Source organism: Tauraco erythrolophus, chromosome 2 (genome assembly GCF_009769465.1).
Source record: "Tauraco erythrolophus isolate bTauEry1 chromosome 2, bTauEry1.pri, whole genome shotgun sequence".
Classification (NCBI taxonomy): Eukaryota; Metazoa; Chordata; class Aves; order Musophagiformes; family Musophagidae; genus Tauraco; species Tauraco erythrolophus.
In genome coordinates, this window is record NC_141466.1 from 31,011,432 (window position 1) to 31,037,003 (window position 25,572).

At 39.3% G+C, this 25,572-nt stretch overlaps 1 protein-coding gene across 3 annotated transcripts in view; it reads left to right on the plus strand.

Moving 5' to 3' along the window:
* The window catches only part of RNGTT (RNA guanylyltransferase and 5'-phosphatase), a 203,583-nt gene that overhangs the window by 156,254 nt on the left and 21,757 nt on the right, over nucleotides 1-25,572 (plus strand). For all 3 annotated transcript variants that reach the window (XM_086608204.1, XM_086608205.1, XM_086608206.1), the window contains one exon: nucleotides 13,155-13,221. In XM_086608204.1, coding sequence (XP_086464330.1) covers nucleotides 13,155-13,221 — 67 coding nt within the window. The remainder of the gene's footprint in view (nucleotides 1-13,154; nucleotides 13,222-25,572) is intronic.

The following is a 25,572-nucleotide window of genomic DNA, read 5'->3' on the forward strand; positions in this document are numbered from 1 at the left end:
GCTCTTTCATAGAATCATGGAATGGTTTGGGTTGGAAGAGACCTCAAAGATCATCCAGTTCCAACCCCCCTGCCATGGGCAGGGAAACCCTCCACTACACCAGGTTGCCCAAAGCCTCATCCAACCTGGCCTTCAACACTTCCAGGGATGACTTATCCACAGCTGCTCTGGGCACCTGTTCCAGTGCCTCACCACTCAATGTAAAAAATTTCTTCCTCATATCTACTTGAAATCTACCCTCTTTAAGTTTAAAGCCATGATGCCTTCTTGTCCTGGTTTCAGCTGGGACAGAATTAGTTTTTCTTTTGAGCAGCTAGTAGAGCTCTGTGGTTTGGTTTTACTCTGGGATTTGCTGTGAGAAGAATGTTGATAGTGCACTGATGTTTATAGTTGGCACTGAGACCTCAAGGACTTTTCAACTTGCTGTGTTTCTGCCAGTGTGCAGGTGCACAACAGGCTGGGGGGAGCACAGCTGGGACAAAGGGTCCACAATGATTTGAACTTAGACTTAGGTTTGAGGGCTAAATTGGCCAATGAAGTATTCCGTGTCATGCAGTGTCATGCCCAATATGTAGATGAGGGCTAACTGGAAAGAAGGGCTTTTGCTCTTCCAGGGTCGTGCTCTCTCACTCTCATCATCTTTTCGGGCCTTTCGCTTGTCCGGGATTGTGGTGTTGGGTCTTACCTCTTTCAGAATCATTTGCTGGGATGGGACAGGTGTTGGTCACCAGGTGGTGAGCGATTACACAGTACATCACTTTTTTGTATATATTATTATTATGCATATACATATATTAATTTTTTGTTGTTTTTATTATTGTTATCATTATTATTAAATTGTTTTTATCTTAACTCATGAGTCTTCTTCCCTTTCCCCTTTTAATTCTCTTCTCCATTCCCCAGGGGTGGGGGAGGGTGGTTGAGCAGCTATGTGGCATTTAGTTACTGGCCAGGCTAAATCACAAAACCTTCTGATGGAGGATCTTTAATAAGAAGGTGGGAATTTTTGTACTGATTATATCTCTGATCCATGTAGACAAGTGAATTTTATAGTCTTTGCTCTTTTATTTTAAAGAGAAATTGTTAGTCTTCTAGATATTTTTATTATGCACCTGTGTGTTCATTCCCTGTGTTACTTGCACACCGGGGCAGCGTCAGTGAGCTCCAGTCTAATTAATGTGTTTCATGATGAAGTATTTTTCAGATTTGAATTCCTCCTCAACCAACAGAATTCAATCACCCCTTGTTCTTTTGTTATGAGAAATGAAATACGGACCACCTGATCAATCTTTCATTTGCCCTGCATTGTCAAAAGGATAGTGGTACCAACTGATGTACTCAGGATATCTTATACTGTGCTTCAGAGTGGTTTACAGTATTTTCTCTGAAAAGCTTTTGTATCCATAATTCATCAGATTTTTGATACATGGTAGAGACACCTCCATGGGATTCAGAAGGCTTTTTCCATATTGTAGAGGAATTCTTTCTAAATTTGGCTAACCTGCAGATTGGCCTGTTTTCTTTTACTTAGAAGTGTTAGCTGCCAAAGTCAGGACTGCCATGAGGTCTTGCCACCACTGGCCCAGCATGCAGGGCACTGGGAAAACCAGAAAAGTGTTGGAGCAGCTGTGCTGACAAATGAAGGGCAGAACAGGGGAGATTATAGCCAGATGAGACCACCCCATCGTAGCTTTCTTGCCAATTCTTTGTCATGGTTTTTCAGCAGTAACAACCTGTGTTAAAATTGCTGAATATTGCAATTTCAAACTCTGCTCTGATGATTTAGAATAGTTGTGCAGGACAGAAGTTGGGGATTTTGGTTTTTGTTCTGGGGTTTTTTTTGTTTGTTTTTAATAAAAAGAGCAAAGACAAAGGAATGACAAAGCTTCACATGGAAAGAAAGTTCAGTGAGGTTCAAAGTCAAGCCTTTGAATGCTAGGAAATAACAGTTTTAGTTGCCAGGTACATATACATTATAATACATTCCTTAATTAAATGGTTTAAGTACCTTTCCCTAATTCATATGCAAAAGAGCACATACCTTTCACCCCAAAGTAATGCTAAGATTGTATGGGTGATTCTAAATACAACCTCAGCTTCCTTTCAAAGTGATGAACTTGTAATGTAGCTAAAGTTGCCAGCCTTTGCTTCATAACTTGCTTCATCAGCAGACTTTCTCTGTTCATGGCTTTTTCAGATTACTAATAAATATATTAAACAGTCTGTTACATAAATTGAATAGTCACTTGGCCTTTGCCAAGATGAAAACTGACCATTTATTCTGCCTGTCCGGGCTCTTAATCAGCGTTTGATCCATAATACTAAGTAGCCTCTTCCATATAAAAGTACTTACTGCCTAGTTTTATTTTTTTAAAAATAAATTACTCTAGAAGAGGGTAACAGAAGCCTTTTGGCAGTTTGAATCGATTATGTCAGTGTGGTGCCTCTCCTGTCCCCAACTCCTTTTTCAGCACTCTTTCATTAACATGATCAAAAGAGAGGCAGATGCAGCCACAGTGTGAATGCAGGGGATGCACAGCCTCCTAAGCAGCACTGCCATGCGTGGCCAAGGTAGGCATGCTGAACAGTGCTGTGCTAGAGGGTAGGACTCCGAGAATTTTGTAGAAATGACCCTATTTGAGTGTTGAAGATTGACATGGGCTTTTTTCAACAGCAGTTCAGACCCTCTGTATTAAGAAACATGAGAAATCTTGGATATGTTGCATCAAGATTTGGTGATTTATTTCACCTTAATTATCAATATATCGCCAGAGCTTTTCTTTTAGTACCTCTACTTCTGCAGGCATTTCATTTTGGTAACTAAAAAGTGTTCCTGACCAGGTGCCTTTATTTTTTCAGTGGGTACAAACAAATCCACTAGCTTTTCGGCAGTCTCCTTCTTCTCCTTATTTTCTCCTTGTGTTTCCACATGATCAAGTGAATCTACTGAATTTTTTTTACCAGTTTTGTACTTGGATATACTGGAGATTTTTTTACGGTTATCTCATTTATTTCTTCTATATCTTATTTGCTGTTACAAATCTAGTTTTCTTAAGTAGCTCCTGAGACTTAAAATATCTTTGTTGTGACTTTAAAATATCTGTAATTAGACTTCTTATTTTATTGAAGTCTCCTGATACAAAGCTTCACGTTGTGGTGTCAATTCTTCACTTAATTCTGAGTGTTAAATTTCCTAGTATTGTGGTCTCTATTATTTTAAAAAATGGCCAAGGTGAAAGGACCCTATGGACTCCTAGACTAGAAGGTGGATTTACAGCGTTCCAGTGAGTCTGCTGCAGGGCTGCGTGAGTGTTCTTGCTTTGTGATACATGGATAAATCTGGGCAGAGTTGCAGCACAGCCTGTGTCAGGCAGGTCCTTCAGCAAATTGGGAATAGTTTCTAACTCCTGGCCTATATTTCAGTGAGATGAAAGGCATGATATTCAGAAAGAAAAACTGACGTTTACGAGCAGAAATAGATTCTAATAGTGAAGTCTCTCAGACTACGTAATAATCTCCCAAAGGAAAAAGCAAGAAGCCTCATTTTTCAGATAATTTATGGACAGCCTGGCCAAATTGCTTATTATACTACAGGGAATAATATTCCATTGGTGGAGGAATGAGCATGATTATTTAATGAGTACTTTCTGTTTCTACTTACTTTTCCTTTCTACTTTTTATGGATAAGTTATATGTAAATGTAGTCAAAATGCTTCTTTATGTGATTTGCCTGTAAGGCAAAGCCTGGACAAACATTAAAATACTATCAGTGCTAGACATAAACGCAGCAAACAAAAGGAAGTGCTTTTGGAAACATCTGATGATGTGGTTTTATTTATAAAGTGCAAGAATGTTTCTTGAAAAATCTCCCTGTCTGTAGGAAAGCACTCGTGTACAAACACTCTCCTTCCCCCCGCCCCCCCAAAAAAAAACACCAACAGCCAACTCTTGTGCAAAAACAATGCAAATGAAGCCTTCCTAACTCAAAATAAACCTTGATATTGTTCAGTTTGTTCTTTCTGACCATGATCTAGAATCACTTGCAGACCATTACCTCAAATATGAGGTCACTTCATTTTGCAGTTTCGAGCTCTCTAAATGTAATTTTTATTGGGTTTGGTGTATAACAGTGGTGACGTTATTCAGTGGAAGTATGACTTTCAGGGATCAGTTACTTCCCTAGATTCCTATTATCAATAGCCAATGACAGACGGTGATTTACTGCAGGGAGTGATGTAGTTCAGTGAAGCCTCTCAAGTATTACGCACAGCAGCTTTTCCTATGAATGGCAATTAGCACACAATGTTTTTGTTTGAGTTGCATGTGTTTCAGAAAGCAATATGCTTATTAATACGACTAATAACACACACTGTTGCAGTACTATTGTGTGAAATCTGAGGATGATAAATTCAAGTCTGTAGTTTGTGCTATGCACTGCGCTTTTCCCTGTGAATATTACTTAGAATACATTTTTATGTTAATTGCCATCACCATTAACTTTCTGCAAATTTAGAATTCACTGAATTAAAAGGTTTTACTTACATTTCTCTGTTTTGTTTTTTTTTTTTTATTGCAGAGATAGCAATTTATAGCATTGTAAAATTGTTTACAGTCTCTTTTTGTTTGTATCCCTTCCCAACCTTTTTCTCCTCTTGAGTTCAAGCCCAGGCTTTTTTGCATCTTTACTGGGTAACCAGCTGTGCATAGTATCTCTTCCAGTTCCCTCATAGCTTTTTTCAATTTGCACTCTAATTTGAGGAAAAATGTCCTAAATCAGATATACAGTCTATTTGCCTACTCTATACCATGATGATTATACTGGAATAGCTTATATTTGTCCATGAAAAAAGCTTTCTTGCATGACTGATGAGTAAAAAATATTGTTAGAATATTTTCATAGCCTGAAAAAGTGGTTTGATAAATGCACTGTAGCAAGCAGGAGAGAGCTCTTCTGTCTTGCCTGTGAAGCCTCTGCTTTGCCGTTGTCAGAATTCTGCGTGTGAGGTTCACTACTGCTTCTGTGAACTGTCAAGTTCTTTGGCTCTTTATACTTTTAGAACAGAATGAAATGCATGTTCTTTGCAGACCATATATGCGTGTCCGTTTAAATTCACAAGCTTATCTGTACAGTGGTATTAGCCTTTTCTGGAATTTGTATTTGATCCTTATATACTTTTATATAATACTTAGTATAATATTTTCACTGTTACTCTTACGTTAGACTGAGAAATAAATTAATTTGATAATTAATGATCTTGAAAAAACTGAATACAGGAAGTTAATTCTTTTAACCTAACATCGTTTTTTAAAATTCTGTATTTATGCTTTTCTGATTTCCTTCTTCCTTTTTCTTTCAGTTTCATATTCCTAGAAAGTACATAATTAGAGTTGAAAAGCAATGGGGAACAATTATCATAAGCAAGAAACAAAATATAATTGTAATGTCACAGTAGTAGAATCCAAGTTATGGTTCAAGAGTCTAGTTAAGAAACTGCTTCTCTTCCTGTGGTTATAATATTGCAACAGAGTACACAGTTTTCCCCTCCCAGTTTCAGTGAACACAGGATAAATACAGAGTATTTATTATATTCTTAAGAGGACATCAGCTGCATCATGTGAATGCAGTGTCCTTTCTGCTGTGCCATGATACTCATGTCATCGTGTGCAATAATGACATACTGGGATAATTTCTTTGCATAATGCAATAAAAAATTTATAACATTATCTATAAAAGTTACCTTTATCTTCAAAGCTATATGTGAAAAACACTCAAATAGTGTTCAAAAATACAGTTATTGAACTTATGAAGGTGTTGCTCCTGTTCTCAGGGCTGTTGTTTATGTATGTTTGTAACATATAACAGTCATTTCTCCCTAAAATGTGCAAATGCATCCAGAGCAATTTTTAGAGACGGCTAAAAACACATATAGAGCCTAACAGTGGAATTCTTTGTATGTACTTATCACAGAAAAGGTATATTTTAAAATGAAGTGTAAAAACATTCAGACCATAACTAATATTAATCCCTGTTATATTGTTATTTTGAATACAGGAGTTTAGAATGTGAGTGTGGTCACGGAGATTTTCCTAAAATTTTATCTGACTGTCCAATTTATACTTTAAACAGGTTATATTCTATTTTTGGCCTTAAATCAGCCATCAGTGTATATGCTGAGATGTTCTTAGCAATAAAGATACAGATGTGCACAAAGGTCCGTAGCCCTGCTGAGTGTCAGGATTGTTTTTTCTTTCCGTTTTGCTTCACATCTATTCCACTCTTGATACACGTCTTCTCAGGATTTAAATCTTTTCACCAGCAACCTCTGGGAAGACTGCAAATGTCTTTCTGCAGTGTATGAAGGATGAAGTTGTTAGACCAGATCCCAGCCCCATCGTAGCTACTTGTTGCTGCTTCTGACTGTAAAGTGGAAGTAGTCCATGCATCTTAATCCCGTTGTCTCATCAGTGGAATTGGTATTCCTGTTTAATCATATCTGCTATGGTGAAATCCCTTCCAGGCAGACACCAAGGGTGCTTCAGGTATCAGTCCACTGTTCAGATCAACCAGAAAAAAATCCTGTCTGATCTGGAGAGCGTTCTTTCAGGTAGGAGAACAGACCACAGCAGGAGCTGCCTCTTGTCCTTTGCTGAAAGCAGTCAATTCCATCTACACCATCATTAGAAGTACAGACAGATACGCACAGCTGTCAAGCTGAGTTTTGGAAGTTTCTGCAGTCTCGCGTGCACTCTATTACTTTTCTGGTTATGTGATGTAACAAGGAATTTTTATTACATCTAGCAAAGCTTTGGTGGCAGGCCGTAGCCCTTATCAAGCTCTTAAAAACAAACACAAACTCATCTAGAGTCAGGCTTTTTGGTGGTTGCCAGGGCTAGTGAAAGAATCAGGAGACCGTCAAGAATAAAACCAGAAACAAAATCTAGTGACTTGATTTATGTGGAGTGATGAACTGTATTCTTCAACCATGATGTATGTCAAGTTAAATTTTAGGATTGCCTAATACAGATACTGGAAGATACTATTTGATAAATTGTCGTCAGTTCTGGGGTTTTGGTGAGTGTTCTTGTGGAAATTTAAGGAAGGAGTTACCTGTCCTGATTCATAGGGGTAGTGACTAACTGAAGCATTGCTGTAGGCAGCTGTGCGTGCCTGCCACTGCCTGTTTCATGGCAGCTTTTGCCCTGAAAAAACAGACAACTCAAGCCTGTGTGCCTGTTCATCAGTCACCGTTTTCCATCAGCACGTTCCACTTTTCCGATGCCAATCACCTTACCTCTTTTCAGCCCTTCTGCCGCACACATTGCGTTTTTCACTCCGTACTCCCTGCTTTGCAAGCGGGTGTGACCTCTGCGCAGTTGGCTGGAGCTGCAAGTCTCGATCTGTGTTCCTGCACCATATGCCGCTGGTCTTACAAGAGAGCAAGCGCAGGAGCTGCTGCCTCGCACAGGAGCAAGTTACCGCGTGCAGCTCACCTGCAGTAACTTGCTCCTGTGAGAGGTGGCGGCTCCTGGCTCCACCCTGCTCCTTTATTTCTCTGCATGCTGCTTCCTGGGAACTTCTTTCTATACTCTGCACAGCAGCACTAGGAGTCAGATAGCCTAGAGGGAAACTGCCAGCTGGTTTGTGTATGAACTGGTCAGAAGTTACATTTTCAGCTCCACAGTTTGCATGGCCCTGTTGAGCGGACTTTCAAGGTGGCCCTTGGAGTCTGAGAGGGTTGATGTCTGGGATTCAGATCAAGCTGAAGTGGTGTCCTCAAGGCATACTTCCCAACAAGACACAGAGGAACTGTTTGGCACCTGCTTTCTGCCTTCACAAAGTACTGCTTAACAGCTGGAGCATTAGTGTGTTGGTGAGCTGTGCCTGATTCTTGGTCGAGAGTATCTTGAAATACCCACCTTCGTCTTAACGGACAGCTCTTAGTGAGTTACTGGGAACAGACTGTGTGTGAAGAGGAAATGATCAGGCTTCTTTGAAATGTGTTGCCCTCTTAAAGTCCATAGCCAAGTGTCGCTCTGCTTCCTGTGGCCAAAGGTGGTAGGAAAAGGGTGATGCTACTGGGACTGTCCCAGCCCCCAAAGCAAGGTCATCTGTGCTCAGGAAGGGTGAGCTCTGTGGTAAATCACTTCCTGCTGCTCCCATAGCCCTAATCCACTGGTCTTCTCCAGCCCAGAGCTCTGCACCAATGTTTTCCAACCCAGAGGGCTGCATTGTCATTCTTTTATACCTCTCAGGCCTCATTGTGTTCCACATTCCCTGCTCTCATTCCACCCTATTCCAGGTTTCCTTTCACCCAAGCCCTTAATCCTATCCTGTATTTATTTGCATTTACTCTCCTAACATCACTGTTGGCACGACTGTTTTTGGATTGCTGCACCTGACCATGCCCACTCCTGTGGTCAGCTTCCCCCACAGGCACATAGTGCCTTGTTTCTGCGGCTCGGATTTTGAAAATGCAGGTATGTTTGATATCCAAGAAAAGGCTAAATCTAGGATTCTGAAGGCAGAAAACAGGTCATTTGGTGGTAACTGGATGGCAGCATTTTCTCAGTACTGAGAAGGCTCTTGAGACCTTGACATTGTATTGGCAAAAGTCAGAAATGGTTTGTCCTGATACTTTTTTTTATTGTTATTATTTGGAACACAATGATCCAGCCCGAATAGGCACATTGGGCTAGAAGTCTGCTCACTTGGGTTTATGGGACAGGATTAGGGGGAGTGTAGTGTTATGTATGGACAGCACAACTTAAAGAACCACTGCTTCTTGGAGTGATGTTTCTTTTCTTCTACTTACAGAAAAAAATGAGAACTGAGTTGATAATGTATTGAATGGAAGAGACTACAAATAAAATATACGTCAATCTGTAAGCTAATATGATCAGTTGAGGCAACTTTGTATATTGCTCCATATTTTCCAGTAAGAGTGATTATATATACTGCAGTGCCAGTAGACATTTGCATTTTTGACAATTGTTTCTCGTAATTTTAAGGTAATTATTTGAATGTGAAATTCAAAGATGATAATTGCACTGTGGAACTGTCACCGCTGTTTCATAGGCTGGTATTGATTTTGGCCAATTACAGATGATGTCCTGTTGTTAACAGGGTTAGGTGTTGAGTAACGCTGCCAGTGTTTTGGTAATAGAACCGTGCAAATGTGAAATCAGGTAAGAAATAGAAGACTGGCATTTTTAAAAAGGGCATTAGAACAAGGAAACATGTAAGTGCTTATAACCAAACCTGCCTACCATTGGATAGTCTTCGAAGGCGAAGGGTAATTAGTTGAGAGCATTAGGAGAGAATATCTGTATCAATTTAGACATGTTGAAGTTTATGATATAAAGTAAATTTTAGGTACTTCAAAAAGGCAGCCTGGTATTGAGGTAAAGAACAACTATGACAATTACGATGTCTAATTTGAACTTTCTGATAGGTAAGGAGTAATGGTAATTTAGAGATCAGTCATGCTGAGTTCCTGTGGGTGAGATGGAGATTGGCATGTACTTCTCTGTCACCCCTCTCCTCAGTGGCACGTCGGATTTTTGATGCTGCCATTGGTAACTACTGAGGGAGTGGTAACACTCTTGCAGTAGCTTGGCCTGTCCAGAGCCTCAGCAGTGACTCTTGCTGCAGTCTGCTTACCTCTTGAGATTCTTCTGTATGAGTCTCTGAAATCTAGAGATTATGCTGATATCATATAATCATAGATTAGTTCAGGTTGGAAAAGACCTCAAAGATCATCCAATTCCAGCCCCTCTGCCATGGGCAGGGACACCTTCCACTACATCAGGTTCCTGAAAGCCTCGTCCAACCTGGCCTTGAACACTTCCAGGGATGGGACATCCACAGCTGCTCTGGGCAACCTGTTCCAGTCCTTACCACCCTCATAGTGAAGAATTTCTTCCTTAGATCTAATCAAAATCTACCCTCTTTCAGTATAAAACTGTTACCCCTTGTCCTATCACTACACTCCCTAACAAAGAGTCCCTTCCTATCTCTTCTGTAAGCCACCTTTAAGTGCTGGAAGGCTGCTAGAAGGTCTCCCTGGAGCCTTCTCCAAGGTTAAACAAGACCAACTCTCTCAGCCTGTCTTCGTAGCAGAGGTGCTCCAGCCCTCGGATCATCTTCGTGGCCCTCCTCTGGACTCACTCCAACAGCTCCATGTCATTCTTTTGTTGAGGGCTTCCGAGCTGAATGCACTACTCCAGGTGAGGTCTCATGAGAGTAGAGGGGCAGAACCACCTCCCTCAACCTGCTGACCGCGCTTCTTTGGATGCAGCCCAGGATATGGTTGGTTTTCTGGGCTGCAAGCATACAGCGTTGGCTCATGTTGAGCTTTTCATCCACCAATACCCTCAAGTCCTTCTCGGCAGGGCTGCTCTCAAAGAGAGCTCAAGAAAGACTCTGAAGTAAAAGAGTTTATACTAGTCATGAGAGATGGAATTTTTTAATTGCTCAGACCATTTAGGGGAGAAAAAAGAGATATTTCGAGGTGTTAAAGTGTGATCATATTGGGATGCTCCTTTCAACCTAATTGAGTACTTACGTAGACAACTGACTGGCTTTTCATGTTGGCGATATAATTTTGAACTTCAGAACTTGAGAGGAATCTTGAAAGCTAAAGAAACAAAGAATGCGACCTTTTGTTTAAGCAAGGGAGAGTTACAAATAACTTTCCATTCCCTAAAAATGTTCCTAACCTTGCGTTAAATTAACATTGCGTTTTTGAAGTGACCTGTGAATAGAAATAAAAAATTATAAGTAAAATACTTCTCAGCCAAGGCAGTGAATGGTGAATAAACAGTAATAAGTTTGTACTTCTGTGTCAGTATCAGTCTTATTAAGGAAGGCAATTCTTGCAGTATATTTGCAGGTTTTGGGTGCACGTCTGTGATAGCAAGTTAAACAGTGTAAACTGCTGCGTGATCTGGAAAGATTAATCTTAAGGTTCCTTAGATGTTCATTACTTCTCACTAAAGCTGTCCTAAAGACTTGAATTTTTAATGATCCTACATTTCTATCCAGTAAAGAAAACAATATGAAGAAGAAATAACCACATGGGAATAATCACCTGTATGTCTTCTCTTTTTTTAGATCCCTTCCTAGAAATACAGCTAGTGGATTTTATTTTTTTCCCCCTGCCTTACAAAAATTATGTGTAGTTCTTTTTAAGAATATTTTTTTTCTGTAAGATGCCTCTCTCTCAAATATGGTAACATACTCTGAATCCTTGTTACAGATTAACTTTTAACCTTTTCTGCTAATTACTTCCAATGTGTTTCTTTTAATTTTGAAAACCCTTAAATATTTTCCAAGTTTGCTTTACAGTCCTAGAAGATTCGTTCAGTATGCTGGCTTTTCAGCTCTGAAGACCTGCATTCTGAATGAATTTGACTTCTTGTAACTGAAAAAAAATTTAATGTGCTCATCCTGACTTCCATATGTCAGTACTAAAGAATCATTGTGAAACAATACAGATCTTCCCGACAGAGTCCAGCACACTGGTGGGCAAAGGGAGGAAGCCACTTGCCTGTCTGTACTGTGACTGATCTGCTCTGATCCTTACTGGTCTTGCCTTCCCTTGGGTATTTCTGTCAATGTCCATGAAATTTTTGTATGCAGTATCTAATTACAAAAGGACTTTTGAAGATGAGACACAATTCAACACCACTTCTTACTTTTGCTTTATATATGTGAATATTTTGACTTTGCCATTTTGCCAAGTTCCACCAATTCCCACTGTTGGTGAACCAGTTTAAGGTCATACATATCATATTGTTGTCAGAACTGGGAAGAATCAAAATCATACTAAGATGTGTACATTGTGTGGACTGAAGGTCAAAACAATGATTTACTGCTATCTAAGCTTCTGTTCTCTTTTGTTTATGAAAATAGTCCTGGAGATGGTGAGATATTAGTTAGAAAATTACAACCAGTCTTTATATAGAAAAAAGATGTAACTCACTATGAATTAAAAGTGTGTTAAAGTGTATGAAGTATATAAAGAAAGAGACATGTCAGTGTCAGGCTTGAGCTGAATGATGACTACACTCCTACTTCTTTTCTGATTATTTCTAGTTAGGGGGAAGTTTGATCCATATGTGAGGCCTTATTGCTAGCAGGAATGGGATATAAAATTGAAGGAACACAGAAAATACCAAACACTTCATGAAATCCTGGAGCTATTGAAGAATATGATGGGTTTTGAATGTCTCTTTTAGACAAAACAGAAACTCTTTCAACGGTCTGTCGTTGAAAATTTCTTCTTGTGGGGTGTCTGTACTTCAGTGCAACGCTTTTGGAGCCTCTGAAGTGGAGGGGGTGGCCACTGTGCCTTTGCTTAGCAAGAGGAACATAGTGGTTGTCCAGCTGGAGCAGCACAATGCTCTCCTAACCTTTCTGCTGGCTGATGATGTTGTTGTCTGTCTGTTCATAGCAGCGGCACCCTAATGCTCCTCTGGGGAGCTTGTGTAGTAATAACATTGACTTGCACAGTATCTGCAGAAATCAAACTCTTTTCCAGAAGTAATCAACAGTCGTCCGAGTCAACTTATCCTACTGTCCCTCTGGATCTCGGTGGTGTACGCAATGGCTTTGTAAAGAGCCGAAGACAATGGCAGGCACAATCTGCATCTGGGGCTCTTTTTATTTAGGAAGCCATTGAACGATATTGTAGAGATTCTCTATTATTTGTTTACCTGTAGTGATGTCATTTTTGTATTACTGTGCGTAAGTTTATTCACCCTAATCTGTTTTTACTCTGCATGTAAGTTCGTCAGTCTTTTCTCTTGCTGTCCCTTTGTCTCTAATGATCTCTAATAAACATAAAAGGCACACACCTGCTGTTCTTCTGTGTTACTGAGTGACATCCATCTCCAAGAAGCCTGCAAAATGATTTTGTTGAAGAGCTGCTTGCACCATAAGCACAAATTACGGGTGTGCATCCATCTTTAATGCACGTCTGTCCTTTTTTGTAGTAGTTCGAATAGAATTGTATAATCAGGTTTGCAAAGGTAGCTCTTGCTATCATAATGAAGCTTGTTACCTTGCTACCCTGTTCCGTAACAACTACTGGAGATGCAAAAATCTTAAGGATGTAACGTGATATCTTAAAAGATTTTTTTCATTTTTTTAGGCTACTCACGCAGAATGTTGGTCTTCTTTATGTTGGAAACTTTGACAGACCTTTTGCACAAATTAAGGTACGATTAATAAGCTGGGAGCGGGGGAGGTGGCTATTTAAATTATTTCACTTCTGTGTGATTTAAGTCTTGATTTAGAGTTCTCTAAGTTATCAGTACAGCTTCAGGAAAAATAATGGGAAATAGTGCTTCTTTGGTGATGTTTACCATATTCTGGGTTTGCTTCTAGTTACATCTGTGTACTTAACTTGTCAAAGAAGCTGAGTTTTTCCTATCATCTTTTGATTGATTTTGACTCTGGTTTAATTATCAGAAGGAAAATGTTCTTTTTTTTTTTCTTTTCTTTTTTTTTCTTCCTTCCTTTAGGTTACCTTGTCAGTGACATTTCAAAACAAAGCCACTTTTGGAACTCTGTAATTTTTTAAGTGCTCCTTGGCTAGGAAGACACTGCAGTAAAAAGCACAGATTGTTTTCCCAGTATTATTAGATTTATTATGAAAGACACATACAATTGCTGGAAAATCATTTGTCTTTTATGACTTATTGTTTCTTTTCCTTCAGTTGAACTATAATAGTTTCACATTTCTAATTGCCAGTTGCTAATTAGTTATTGTCATGTCACTTGCAAACAAAAATGTTTTACAAGAATATATGGGCTGATTTTGATGAGTTTCATTGGGCTTTTGCTTAGGACAAAGAGGGGGAGGCATTAGGATGTCAATCATTACACTGGGATGTGGAAATACGGTGTCTGTTTTAGAATGCTGAAAAGTTCCCATGTCCCAGGTGATACCAGTAATTAGTATATATTCTGCACTCTTGGCAGCGTTGTTCCCTCCATTGTGAGCACATGCTTATGCCTCTCAGAATTTTAAAAGCCTTGGGTTTGTTTTACATCAAAATGAAACTTAATTTCTAAAACTCTGATGTGTTCCTTTGCCATCCTTAATTACATTACTAAAGAACAGTATTCCCAACCGTATCTAGCAAATACTTACTTTTTATAATTTAAACCTTAGTACTGTTTTAAAATTACTTTAAAATAACAGATAAATGTTTTTCATCTTCCCTGTTCCTTTTCTCTCATCTCCCCAGTTCCTACATGTATATTATTCAATTTGGCTAATAATCAAACAATTTAAACGTTTCTTGCATGAAACGTCTTGCAAGAAGTTTCATCACAAATAAGCTTGTATTTTTTTGTGTGATAACTTTTCAGAATAATACTTGTTTAAATGCTTTATAAAAGTTCTCTCCCCCTGTTCTCCACTTCCAAATGAGGCCCCGTTCCCACCCTCACCTGCCCATCCACTTCTTACAATAAGCAGCAAAATGGGGATATTTTCTGCATGGCTGGGAAGAGTCTGTAAGTTCACTGGGTGGATTTGAGAGAGAAGAGGCGTTTACTGTGCTCATTTTCAGCCGTTTGCAGTCAGCAGTGGTGGTACTATCATCACTCGCAACAAGGGTGTCATGGGTTAGGTTGAAAACTCCCCCCACACACACAGCCCGTCACTCCCCCTCCCCCACCCCCAGGAATGAGGGAGAGAATTAAAGGATAAACGGGAAACCCGTGGGTTGAGATAAGAATGATTTAATACAGATGATTTAATACAGTATAGGTTCTCACCACCCCCTTATATGCGAAGCCCGTCTCGTCCCGAAGCTGCAATCCTGGACGAACGCGAGGCCCCGAAATAGAGGGGGGCAGAGAGAGAGAGAGAGAGAGAGAAAGAAAAACAGCAGAGCAACAGCGCAGCAAGCGCAAAAGAGCAAAAGTGCAAAAGAGCCAAAGCGCAAAAGCCCTTCTTCCCGGCTGACCCTCGCTTTTATACTGGGCATGACGCTGCGTGATATGGAATACTAATTGGCCAGTTTGGCCCTCAGTCTTAAGTTCCACACAAATCACAAGGGGAATCGTGTCCCCCTTGTCCCAACTATGCTCCCCCCTTATCCTGCCGTGTTTCTGCACTCCGGCACACTGAAAAGTCCTTGGCAGCTTGTTATCAGCGTTCTTCTCAGAGTGAGCCTCTGAGTAAAACCAAACAAAGAGCTCTTCTAGCTGTTAAAAAAAAAACAACTCTGTCCTAGCTAAAACTAGGACAGAGGGGTTTTTTTAACAGCTAGAGTCTGGAGTCTGCGTGACGACCCACGCCGGAGCGAGTGGCTACAGCTCCCTAAGTACCCGAGACTGTGGTAAAGCCCACACCGGAGCAATCTGTGGGGAAGGATTGTTTCCAGTGGGCTGGACTCACGCTGGAGAAGTTTGTGGATTTTTCCTCGTGGGTAGGGGATCCATTGGAGCAGGGGAAAAGGGTGTAAGGACTCCTTCTCCTTTAAGAAAGAAGCAGCAGTAACAGCACGGAATGAACTGACCTGCACTCCCCCAGTCCCTGCCCCCTGTGCTGCTGGGGGGAGGAGGTAGAGCCGGGAGGAAAAGGAGGGGGGGGGGAAGGTGTCGGTTTTAAGATCTGGTTTTGTTTCTTTCTGTCCTCTCGAGTAATCGTTTTTTTGTTTCCCTTTGTCCTTCTAAGTAATCATTAATAAACTGTTTTGCTTTGAGAAAAGCCCTGTCTGTTTTGCCCAGGACCATGGCTGGTGGGTGCTCCCTCTGTTCTTGTCTCAATCCTCAGTCCCTTTGGTTTTTTTTCCTCTCCTCTCTACTTTACTGGAGAAGGAGAGACTGTGTGAGTTTTAGGTGCTGGATCAGCCTAAAACCACGACAAAGGGATAGACCCCTCTGTCCACAGGACAGCTGCAAAGCAGATGCTGTGCAGGATCAAACTGCAGGACTGAGCATCATACCGCTAGCAAATGCTTAGGGAAAGAGTGCAAAAATATAATAAATACAAAGCACACAGCCAGTTTCCTGCGATTTGCATGCAGGGCCTTCTCTGCTGGAAGGTGTATCTGCATCCTGGTGCATAACAGACTCAGTTGGACTTTCCTCCCTGAATGTGCCTAAGGGATTTTCCACTAAATTTTCAACGTACAAAGCCATACTATCTCTGTGAGTTAAGATATTATTTTATTTATTTTAATCCTGTTGCCTAATAATTTATCTCAGTTCAACCTAGGCTTTATGTCAGGAGGAATGGTGAGCACAGTCATTCTCTATTCCTGACTTTATCTTCTCTTCCACATTACCCCAATCTTGCATCTTCCAAGCTACAAAATCTTAATCTATTTAATTGCTCCCTGTATCCAGCCATTGAGTATCTCCAATCAAGACCATTTTTATTCTTTGTACTCCTCTGTATTTCTGCTGTTGCCTTTTTTAAGGTAGGGAATGGCACAATATAGCAGCCTTCCGGTACCTGAAGGAGGCCTACAAGAAAGCTGGAGAGGGACTTTTGCAAGGACATGGAGTGATAGGACAAGGGACAATGGATTTACACAGAAAGAGGGTAGATTTATATTAGATAGAAGGAAGAAATTCTTCACTCTGAGAGTGGTGAAGCAGTGGAACAGGTTGCCCAGAGCAGCTGTGAATGCCCCATGCCTGGAAGTGTTCAAGGCCAGGTTGGATGAGGCTTTGAGCAACCTAGTGTAGTGGAAGGTGTCCCTGCCCATGGCAGGGGGGTTGGAACTAGGTGATCTTTAAGGTCCTTTTCAACCCTAACCATTCTGTGATTCTATAATATTCAAGATATGGACACAATAACATTTTCTGTTCTGTTTGCTGTTCTTATCTTACATATGGTATAATACTTGATAAATATCTGACATACATTTGAGTAGATGAATATTTGACTTTCTGGTAATACATTGCTGGTGTATTCTCATCCTAAACGTTGTGTTGGCCACAGAATAGGTCATGTGGATATTCAAAATAACTTTCAGTTCCTACCTAGGAAAAACAAAGCTTATTTGGCTTGTGGCTTTGTGGCTTGTATTATTAGCTGCAACTGGGAATTGGCATACAGTTAACAAAATCACAAAGCTTTTTTACTTGAGGCTCCTATCTGATTGCTTGAAGATTCTAGAAGGATGTTGGCTGCCTGACGGCAGGAGGAATTGGTGTAGCGTGATGGAGTTGGCACTCTCTTAGAGATGTTCAGCACCAAAAAGAGGGAGTAATAATTCACATTAAGAGTTGGTGCTGTGAGAAGAAATTTATGTACTCTGAAGATATACAATGGTCTTTTGTAAGTGTTGACAGAAGTTTCTTTCATTCTTCCCCCAGCAGTTTTTCAGGTCTTTCATAAGTGATTGCTAATGACTCTACCAGTTAAAAGAGCTGTGAACCACACGTGGTCCTGGAGTAAGACAGAGTCTTTGTAACCTTATAGTTCAGATATGCTTTTACTCACGGTGTGATGGATCAGTCTCTCTCATTATATAAATTACCTACTCGTGTTCATTTGCAAACATGCCAAGTATTAAGATATTCTGTTAAGACAATTTCTTGCCAAACGTGTGCATTAAGGAATGCCCCAAACCACTACGCTCCTCTGTCGGTGTAGATTTATGACTTAAAGTGAACCATTATTGTACAGCAGTACTTCCAGTGCATCTTGATGCACTTTCAGTTGGACAAATAGGAATGTTACCAGGCCTTTGAAATATTTAGAGTAAACATATAAACTGCCATGCTAGCACGCGTAAATTTATGTTTCAATTTATGTACATTCACAAAACTGCAGAGAGAGAAACTCCTTGTCAATGTATCCCTTCCCAAAAGCAAACAAGTTTGATTTTCCAGAACTGTGCAGGAAGATAATTGCACCAGTGTCTTTGATGATGAAGACTGTAGATGACATGTCTAGGAAAAGAGTTTGAAATACTAACATCTCTTCTAAGATGATTTTCCTATGTCTTTCTCATATGCAATAATTCATTAATATTTATACATATAAATATTTATAATGTTTCTCAGACATAGATGAACTGGTAAGATTAACTGAAATTACCTGATCTTCCTCCTGCCTGGCTTTCAGTGGTATCAGTGGGTGCTGGATAGATGTTTGATCTCTGTACTTCATTATACAAAAGGAATGTGAAGCATTCACTCCTCAATCTTTTGAGTCCTGTAGCTGGTAGATTAGAAGAAATGGAAAAAAGAGTGGTTTTCTAACTAGAAGGATCTGTCTGGAGCTTCTCTTTTCCATTAACGTGCCAGTTCATAGATACTGCAAGATTTCGTATGTTGCTACTTTGAACAGAGTTCGTGATACAGAACCTTTAAGTTCTTATATAACATTTGTGATTGCACTTGTTCTAGAATGATGTTCAGTAGGTTTCAGTAAGTGCAATGGCTCATAAAATTGATGGCTATTTTGGTTATCTGGTGAGAGTACTAAATGCATTAATGATGTCAAAGTTAAATTCACTGTAGCAATGAATTCTCATTTTGTTTTCAGCAGACTGTTCTTTAAGGTTATATTGAAGGAATTGATTTCATATAGGGTAGTTCCTCTTACAATTTTATTTTGTTTCTAAATGAAATTATTCTAAATTATTGTTTAATTCTAGCATCTGTTGAAAGGTGTTGTAGAACTGTTTCACCATAAATGTTTACTTCTTGCATCTTTTCCCATTTAAGTAGCTATGTTAGTAGTTACTGTTATGTGCTGCATTCATTCAAAGAACTTCAGAGCAATTCAGTGATCTGCAGCTTTCTTTGGATCTTAAGTCTTTGTGTTTTTAAATATCTCTTGGAAACTAGATGAAACAGATTTCTGTAAGTGACAAATTGATCAGCAAGATAAAGTATTCACATCGGCTGGAATTAACTGGCAAACTTTCTTAAATCTATTTACATTAAATATTGTTAGTATTGTAGTAACAATGAAGCTATTAAAGCAAAAATTTATCATAGAAATTTTGTGTTTATTAGAAGTAACTAATTTCATTGCCCCAGCATACATAATAGTCACCTCATGGAAGGATATGTTACGGAGTTTTTAACCTATTTACAGAACAAGAAATCTTCATAACATATATGACCTGTTGTTTTCGAAAGAGAGAATTGATCAATGTAGATTGGAAAGAAAACTTGCTACACTATATCCAGTAATTATAAGAAAATTATATTGCTTAATCAATTTATTAGGATTGAAAGTTTTTGCAGTTCAGTTCCTAGTTGCTTCTGGGATTAGGGGAAACTGTTCAGTACACTGCGTTCTCCATTATTAATCAGTAATGAAGCTTCTGGCAGACTTTACTATTGAGCTAATGACTAGTTTCATTTTGGGCTCTTAACACATTAAATTACCATTTAAATAAAGATTAATTACTGCTATTTTATTTTTAGTATTTTAAGAGTAGTTATTAAAAAGTTTCATAATAAATACTACTTTTTTCAAAATAGAATTGTTGAATTTAATAGAATATGAGGACAGTTATGGTGAAAAGAGTATTTCGGAAATAGTGATGTGTTCTTAGTATTTTGTTTCTATAGTAGGAGCCCAGTGGAAAGGTTTTGAAAGTTTTAAGTTTGCTTCTAGGGAATTTGCTACTGTAGTTAACAGCAGTCTGGCTGTCAAGGACTAGCAAGGAATCAGGCTCTCTGCTCTGACCTGCACCTCAGTAGCCATTATCTGTGATTTTATTAAACTTGAGAACAGTATTTCTGATTGCTGAGACAGCTAAACCTACCACCTGCGCTCCGGGACTGCAGTTTGGTTCTAAGATATTATTTGCCCAACTGCTTCATTTTCCCTTGGCAAATACAGTTTTAACTTAAAACATGGTAAAGCATAGTGAAGTTCTGCCAAAGAGAGGCCTTCTCACGGATCTTCACCCCAGAATAATTCCTCTGATCATATCACACAGAAACCAGTAGACCCTCCAGGTACGAATCCATCCACCTTTACTCTAAGATCTGCAGGCAACTTATCAGTGCCTCAGAGAATTTACTGTAATGTTCCCAGTGGCTGAAACATCTTCAGCACAGCTGCTTTACTTTGGCCAGACATAGAGGCTGAACTGATGTCTGAGAACCAGGCTAAACCCGATTCAGGACTCCTTCAGCAGTACCAAACATGTGTAGATGATTACTGAAGTGACTGTCCACAATTTACCAAACAATCTTTTCCTGAAAGAAGAGGGCAAAGGGCTGAATTAGTGAACTTGCTGCTTTCAAGAGCTTATTTCTTAAGCTAGGATAAACTGCTGATTTCTTGACTGAAGCTGGCATGTTTCTCTTCCCTGAGTGACAAGGACTTCTACTACCGAGTAGGGATCCCAAAGCTAGCTGGACTGCTGCTGTCTAATCACAGAGGAGAGATATGGAGCACCTTGTTAGGGTACAGCTCTTCTGACTACTCCAAATTTAGGAGGAGAATTAGTCCCAACTTTCCCCATACACTCAGTTGCTGTCCTGACAGAGCTCCACAACAACAACGTGGTCCATACAGACTTTTAGCGAAATACATGTAGAAGTTTTCTGTCTGTGCCTGTTGACAGCCAGTAAGAAAGAGTATGTTGGTGCCCTAGTTATTTCATACTTTGCTTACTGTACTCTCATACCTACTCACAGAACTTTTTGCATTCACTACCACAGCAGGAAAGGATTTCTCATTTATCACAGTGAAGTCATAATCTGAGTTTTGTTTCTGCTGCCTGTCTTCCCTTCTTATTGTTTTGTGCTGTTAGAGTATTTAATGTGATGCGAAATGCCATAGAACAAAACGTGAGGATGTCATGCCTTCAGCTTGAAGAAGATGACAAATACAGCCCTCTGCAGAATCCCTGGAGTGAGACGTTCTTGAGAAAAAGGAAATACAGATTCATCTGTTAAGTGTTTGATTCTGGTAGTTCTTGTTGAAGACAAATGATTTCAAACTGAAAGAGGCACCACTGGGTTGAACAAAGGCCTGTCAAATTAGAGAAAAATAGTGGTAACTTGCTTGGTTAGCTTAGCAAGATAGTGTCAGAGAAGGATTATTTCATCTTAATATTAGCAGAGTTAACATGGGTGGTGAGCGGAAGAAGAAGAGGAGAAGGTTATTTTGAACTGGGAAAGTAATGATAGAAGGACCAACGAATTATGCTGGGCAGAAATCATTTTATTCTGAAAGCTGAAGAATGCTTTTGAGAACTACAGATCTGGATCCAACTTCCACTAGGAACAAACACCTTTACTGTGTTGAGGAGGGATGTGAAAATTATATGATTTGATGACTGTGAAAGAAGAAGATAAACTCAGATAATCTGAGTCCCTACGTTTCATTAAACATAGTCACTCTGAATTAAAACACACAGACTGAGGATAAAGCTGTATAATATTTTACCTCTTCTAAAGTTTGAACTGTATCTTTAGGATGAAGTAATTAATGTTAATAATATATATTTATTCTTGTTAACAGTCTCCAAACAGGATTGGAGAGTGGCTGTAATGTTTTATAGAGTTTTGTGGTGTGTTGCAGTGAAAGCTGCACTGGGCATCGTTGCAAGTGCTGGTATTGGGCTGTTGAGAAGCTCCATAAAGAAGTCCTTCTCTTTCTTATTGTTTGTCTTTCATGGAAACCACCTATGTTTGTGTGTCAGGCAGAAGTCAACACATGGAAACAGTTTAAGCACCAACGCTTAAAAAGTGGGGCTGATTGCCAGGTAATCTTTCAAAATAAATTTCTCAATGGAGTGGGAATTTAGGCTTTGTTCCTAATGTTTATTGTTACAAGATGATGATGTACAATCTTCTTGTGGGAAGTCATACAATGCTGAGATAATGACTTCTGGTGCCTGAACCTGTCCTCCTTTTCCACTCATTCCTTTCTTATGCACTGATTTCGCATAAAGGACTGAGTCAAATTCCACATCTTAGTTTTCAGGGTGCTTGCATGGTCTGAGATATATGAAAAGTTACCTGGCATAGGGTTACAGGCTGTGTTTGCCTTCCTCAGGCATGCAGGAAGGTTTTACATTAAAAATAAAGTTAATTCTCAGCAGCAAGAAAATTTTCAGGAGGGCAGCCTAAGACTTGAAGTGAACCTGACAGAACCTGGAGTGGTTACACATCTCACAATCTTCTGTCTCAAGTTCAAGATGCCTTTCTTTGACCTCATGTCTTAAACAATAGTCTGAACATATTCAAAAACAAAAATCTGAATTTGTGACAGCAGTAACAGAACTTTGAGAGGTAAAAAACTGCCCTACCCACACAGTTTGTATCTTGTAAAAAAGATGAGGGAGGTGCTAGAGCGAATTTACTGAACAAACTGCAAGTTAGAAAATGTTGTAAGGTGCCAGCAAGAAATCACCCACTGCTCATTCCTAAGTTACATGTTTGTTAAAGGTAGCAAATTTAGCTCATTTTGAAAATAGGATACTTTTGAACCATTACATTGAGAATTAATTAGGAAAGAAAAAAAAGCATATGACTCAGTTCTTTGTCCCTTGACTTCCTTTCATTTCTCTACGTCTTGAAATTCTTTGTTGCAGCTTTTCTCAAAAGCAATTACTAACTCTTCAGGACAAGGGGTCCTGACTGCCTGTGTGTTTGTATAGTCCCTGGAATATTAAAGCCTTCAGTCCTACCTGGGAATATTAGACACCAATAGTATAAATTAATAATAATATATTTTAGGTGTGCATTTATATTTACAGTAAATGCAAGCATACAGTGGACATATTTACTCTCTATAGACACATTGAGGGGAAAAAAATACTATAAAAATGAATAATAATCTAGCCTTGGAACTGGTGTTGTAAACAGATGAAGAATAACAACTAGAAAATCTGCATGAGCACTGCAAAAACTGAAGCAGTGATTTTGTATGCTGTCACAATTGCTGCCCCTAAGAACAAAATGTTAATGAGCTATAATTTATAAATTCGCTCTGTTCTGATGGATCAGATAGTCCCCATTTTGCTTTTTGTCATGATTATGCCTATGAATTCAGTTAAAAAATTTGTTCTTTGTAAAGCATGTGGTGTTCCATAGAAGTCCACAGAATTAGGAAGATTACCTCTGCAGTTGTCTGTTGTTGCTGCCAATAAGATAGAATAATTGGTGCTTGGTTTTGGACTGTGATTTTTTTTTTTTTTTTGGGGTGCAGCTTTTGTTATTTCAGTTCCTAGTAGGTTTTTTTTTTTAAATCAATCCAAGTTTGTTCTTGCTAAGCATAGAGCAAACTAAGCCTTCTGGAGAGGTTAAAATAATAGCTAATTGATTGTAGATATTGTTTTATTGGTGGTTTTTTTTTTAGTTTTCTATTTACTTCTGTATTAACTGTTTAAGAAAAAAAAAATCTTCAAATGCTTTTAATGACTATTGTAAAAGTAAACAGATTGCAGTTTTTTAAGCCTTCCATTTCCTGGGCTTTGGAATACAAATACATCCTAGCAATAGAAAATCAGTATGATAATACTTCATTTCTCAAAAAGCTTAGAAAAACAAGTGCTGACAAAGGAACCTCGTGAAGTTTAAGAGAAGCAAATGCAGGGTTTGCTTCAGGGCCAGAGCAAGTCCCTGCAGCAGCTCAGGCTGGAGCCTTACTGGCTCTGCGGAAAAAACCTCGAGGGTCCTGGTGGCAACAAGTTGAACGCAACCAGCCACGTTCCCCTGTGCTGGTGAAGGCCAACCCTGCTCTGGGTTGTGTTAGCTAGACCGTAGCCAGCAGGTCAAGGAAAGTCACTGGTCTCTGCTTGAGCATGTGTGAGACATCTGGAGTAACCATGTGCTGATCAGGACTCCCTGGTGCAAGAGAAGTCAAGCCACTGGAGCAATTCCTGCGAGGGTCACAGTGAAGGGTAGAGCATGTGGCCTAGAAGTTAAACAAATTGGATTTGTTTAAAAGAGAAGGGAAGAGGGGTGACTAATTGCAGTCTTCCATTACCTGAAGTGAGATTGCAGAAAAAAGAGCGCCAGATGCTTCTCAGGCATACAGAAAGGGAAAATTCCAGCTGAATGTAAAGAGAATATTTTCATGGTGAGGTTGGTTGGGCACGGCAGTAGGTTGCCTGAAGAAGCTGTAAAATCTGTGTCTGTGGAGATTTTCAAAACGTAACTCAAAAAGCCCCTGAGCAGCCTGACTCATCCTTGAAGTTAACCCAGCCCAGAGCAGGAGATTGGATTGGGTGATGGCTGGATGTCCCTTCTAACCTGAATTTTTCTGATTCTGTGATATTCTAGAGTATAAGTAGCTGTCACTGTGAAATATAATTAGTTCTTTAGGATATATAAAACTGCATCATTTATTGTGTTTATTGGGAAATTGTACAGTTGGGTGTTTCTGAGCCTCCGCTGTTACTGATTGAATAGAGCTTAATTTCAGTCTGTAATATTAACATACAGTATACTAGTCAGTTCGTTCTCTTGTTTTTTTCCTGTGGCCACAACCATAACTTGCAGTAGACAAGGCTTTCAATACTTCCATTCTTAGTATCTCTTTTTTATTCTTCTTAAATGTTTACCTTCTGAGTGGCTGGTTTTCTCATAATATCAAAAATATGAAAAGATGCATCTTTTTTTTCCATTAAGAGGTAGAATTGCATTACCTTCCAGAGATCCCGTAGTCCTCTTTCAAAGAACATGCTGTGTTTTTATCACTAAAATGTTGATTTAAAAGAAGAAAGGGGGGGTTTTTTTCCTTTGAAGTCATTCTGCAGCTGTTTTCACGTAATGAGACAGTATGGATTTTTTTAATGGAGTGTGTGGTATGTGTTGAGAATAAAGCTTTTTTGCCTTAAACTAAAAATCTGTGAGCATAACTGCAAGTTGGTGTTCTCAGGAATGTCTATAAAATTTAAGAGGTTTATAGATTATTCAGAGCCATCTAACTAATTTTAAAAGAATGATAGCCAAGAAGAAAAGAAATTGGAAGTGGCAGCACTGGCTAGATTAGTAGCAAAGCTCAAGAGTAACAGGCTGGAAGGAGAGCAGCCAGTGGGTAGCTGTTGGATGTAAACATGCTGGCAAGACCTTGTAAATATGTGAAAAGTGGTGTAACAACTTGTGCATAGTGGGTATTAGTAAGGGAAGACAAGTGCAGTAACAGCATACAACACGGCACACCCAAGCACTCTAGAAACAGAACTTGCATATACGCTGGGAAGACATGGTCATGCTAATAAACATTGATACCTTCCCCTCTCCAGTCTTGTCTGCAGCGCCTGTTCCAGCAGCAGCACTGACCTACAGTGACTTGTAGGAAAAGCCTCCAAAATTAATCCCTAAGACCATTCATATTTTCTTCTTCAGTGCTTTTGGTTGGAGTACTTTTGTCATCATACCAATGAGATTAAGCCAACCAGCAATTTTTTGTTGCATTAGGGATGGTTGATTTGGAGTTTCCTCTTTTGTTTCATTTGATAGATAATGATATTTGAAACCAGCAGTAGCTAATATATGTGCCATCAGACTTTAGTTTTCATTATTTTCTTTTTTTGTCTCAGCATTCCTTCTTCTTGAATTCATTTGCTTTCTTACCTTACTGGTAATTTTCCAAATATTTACTGTGGACC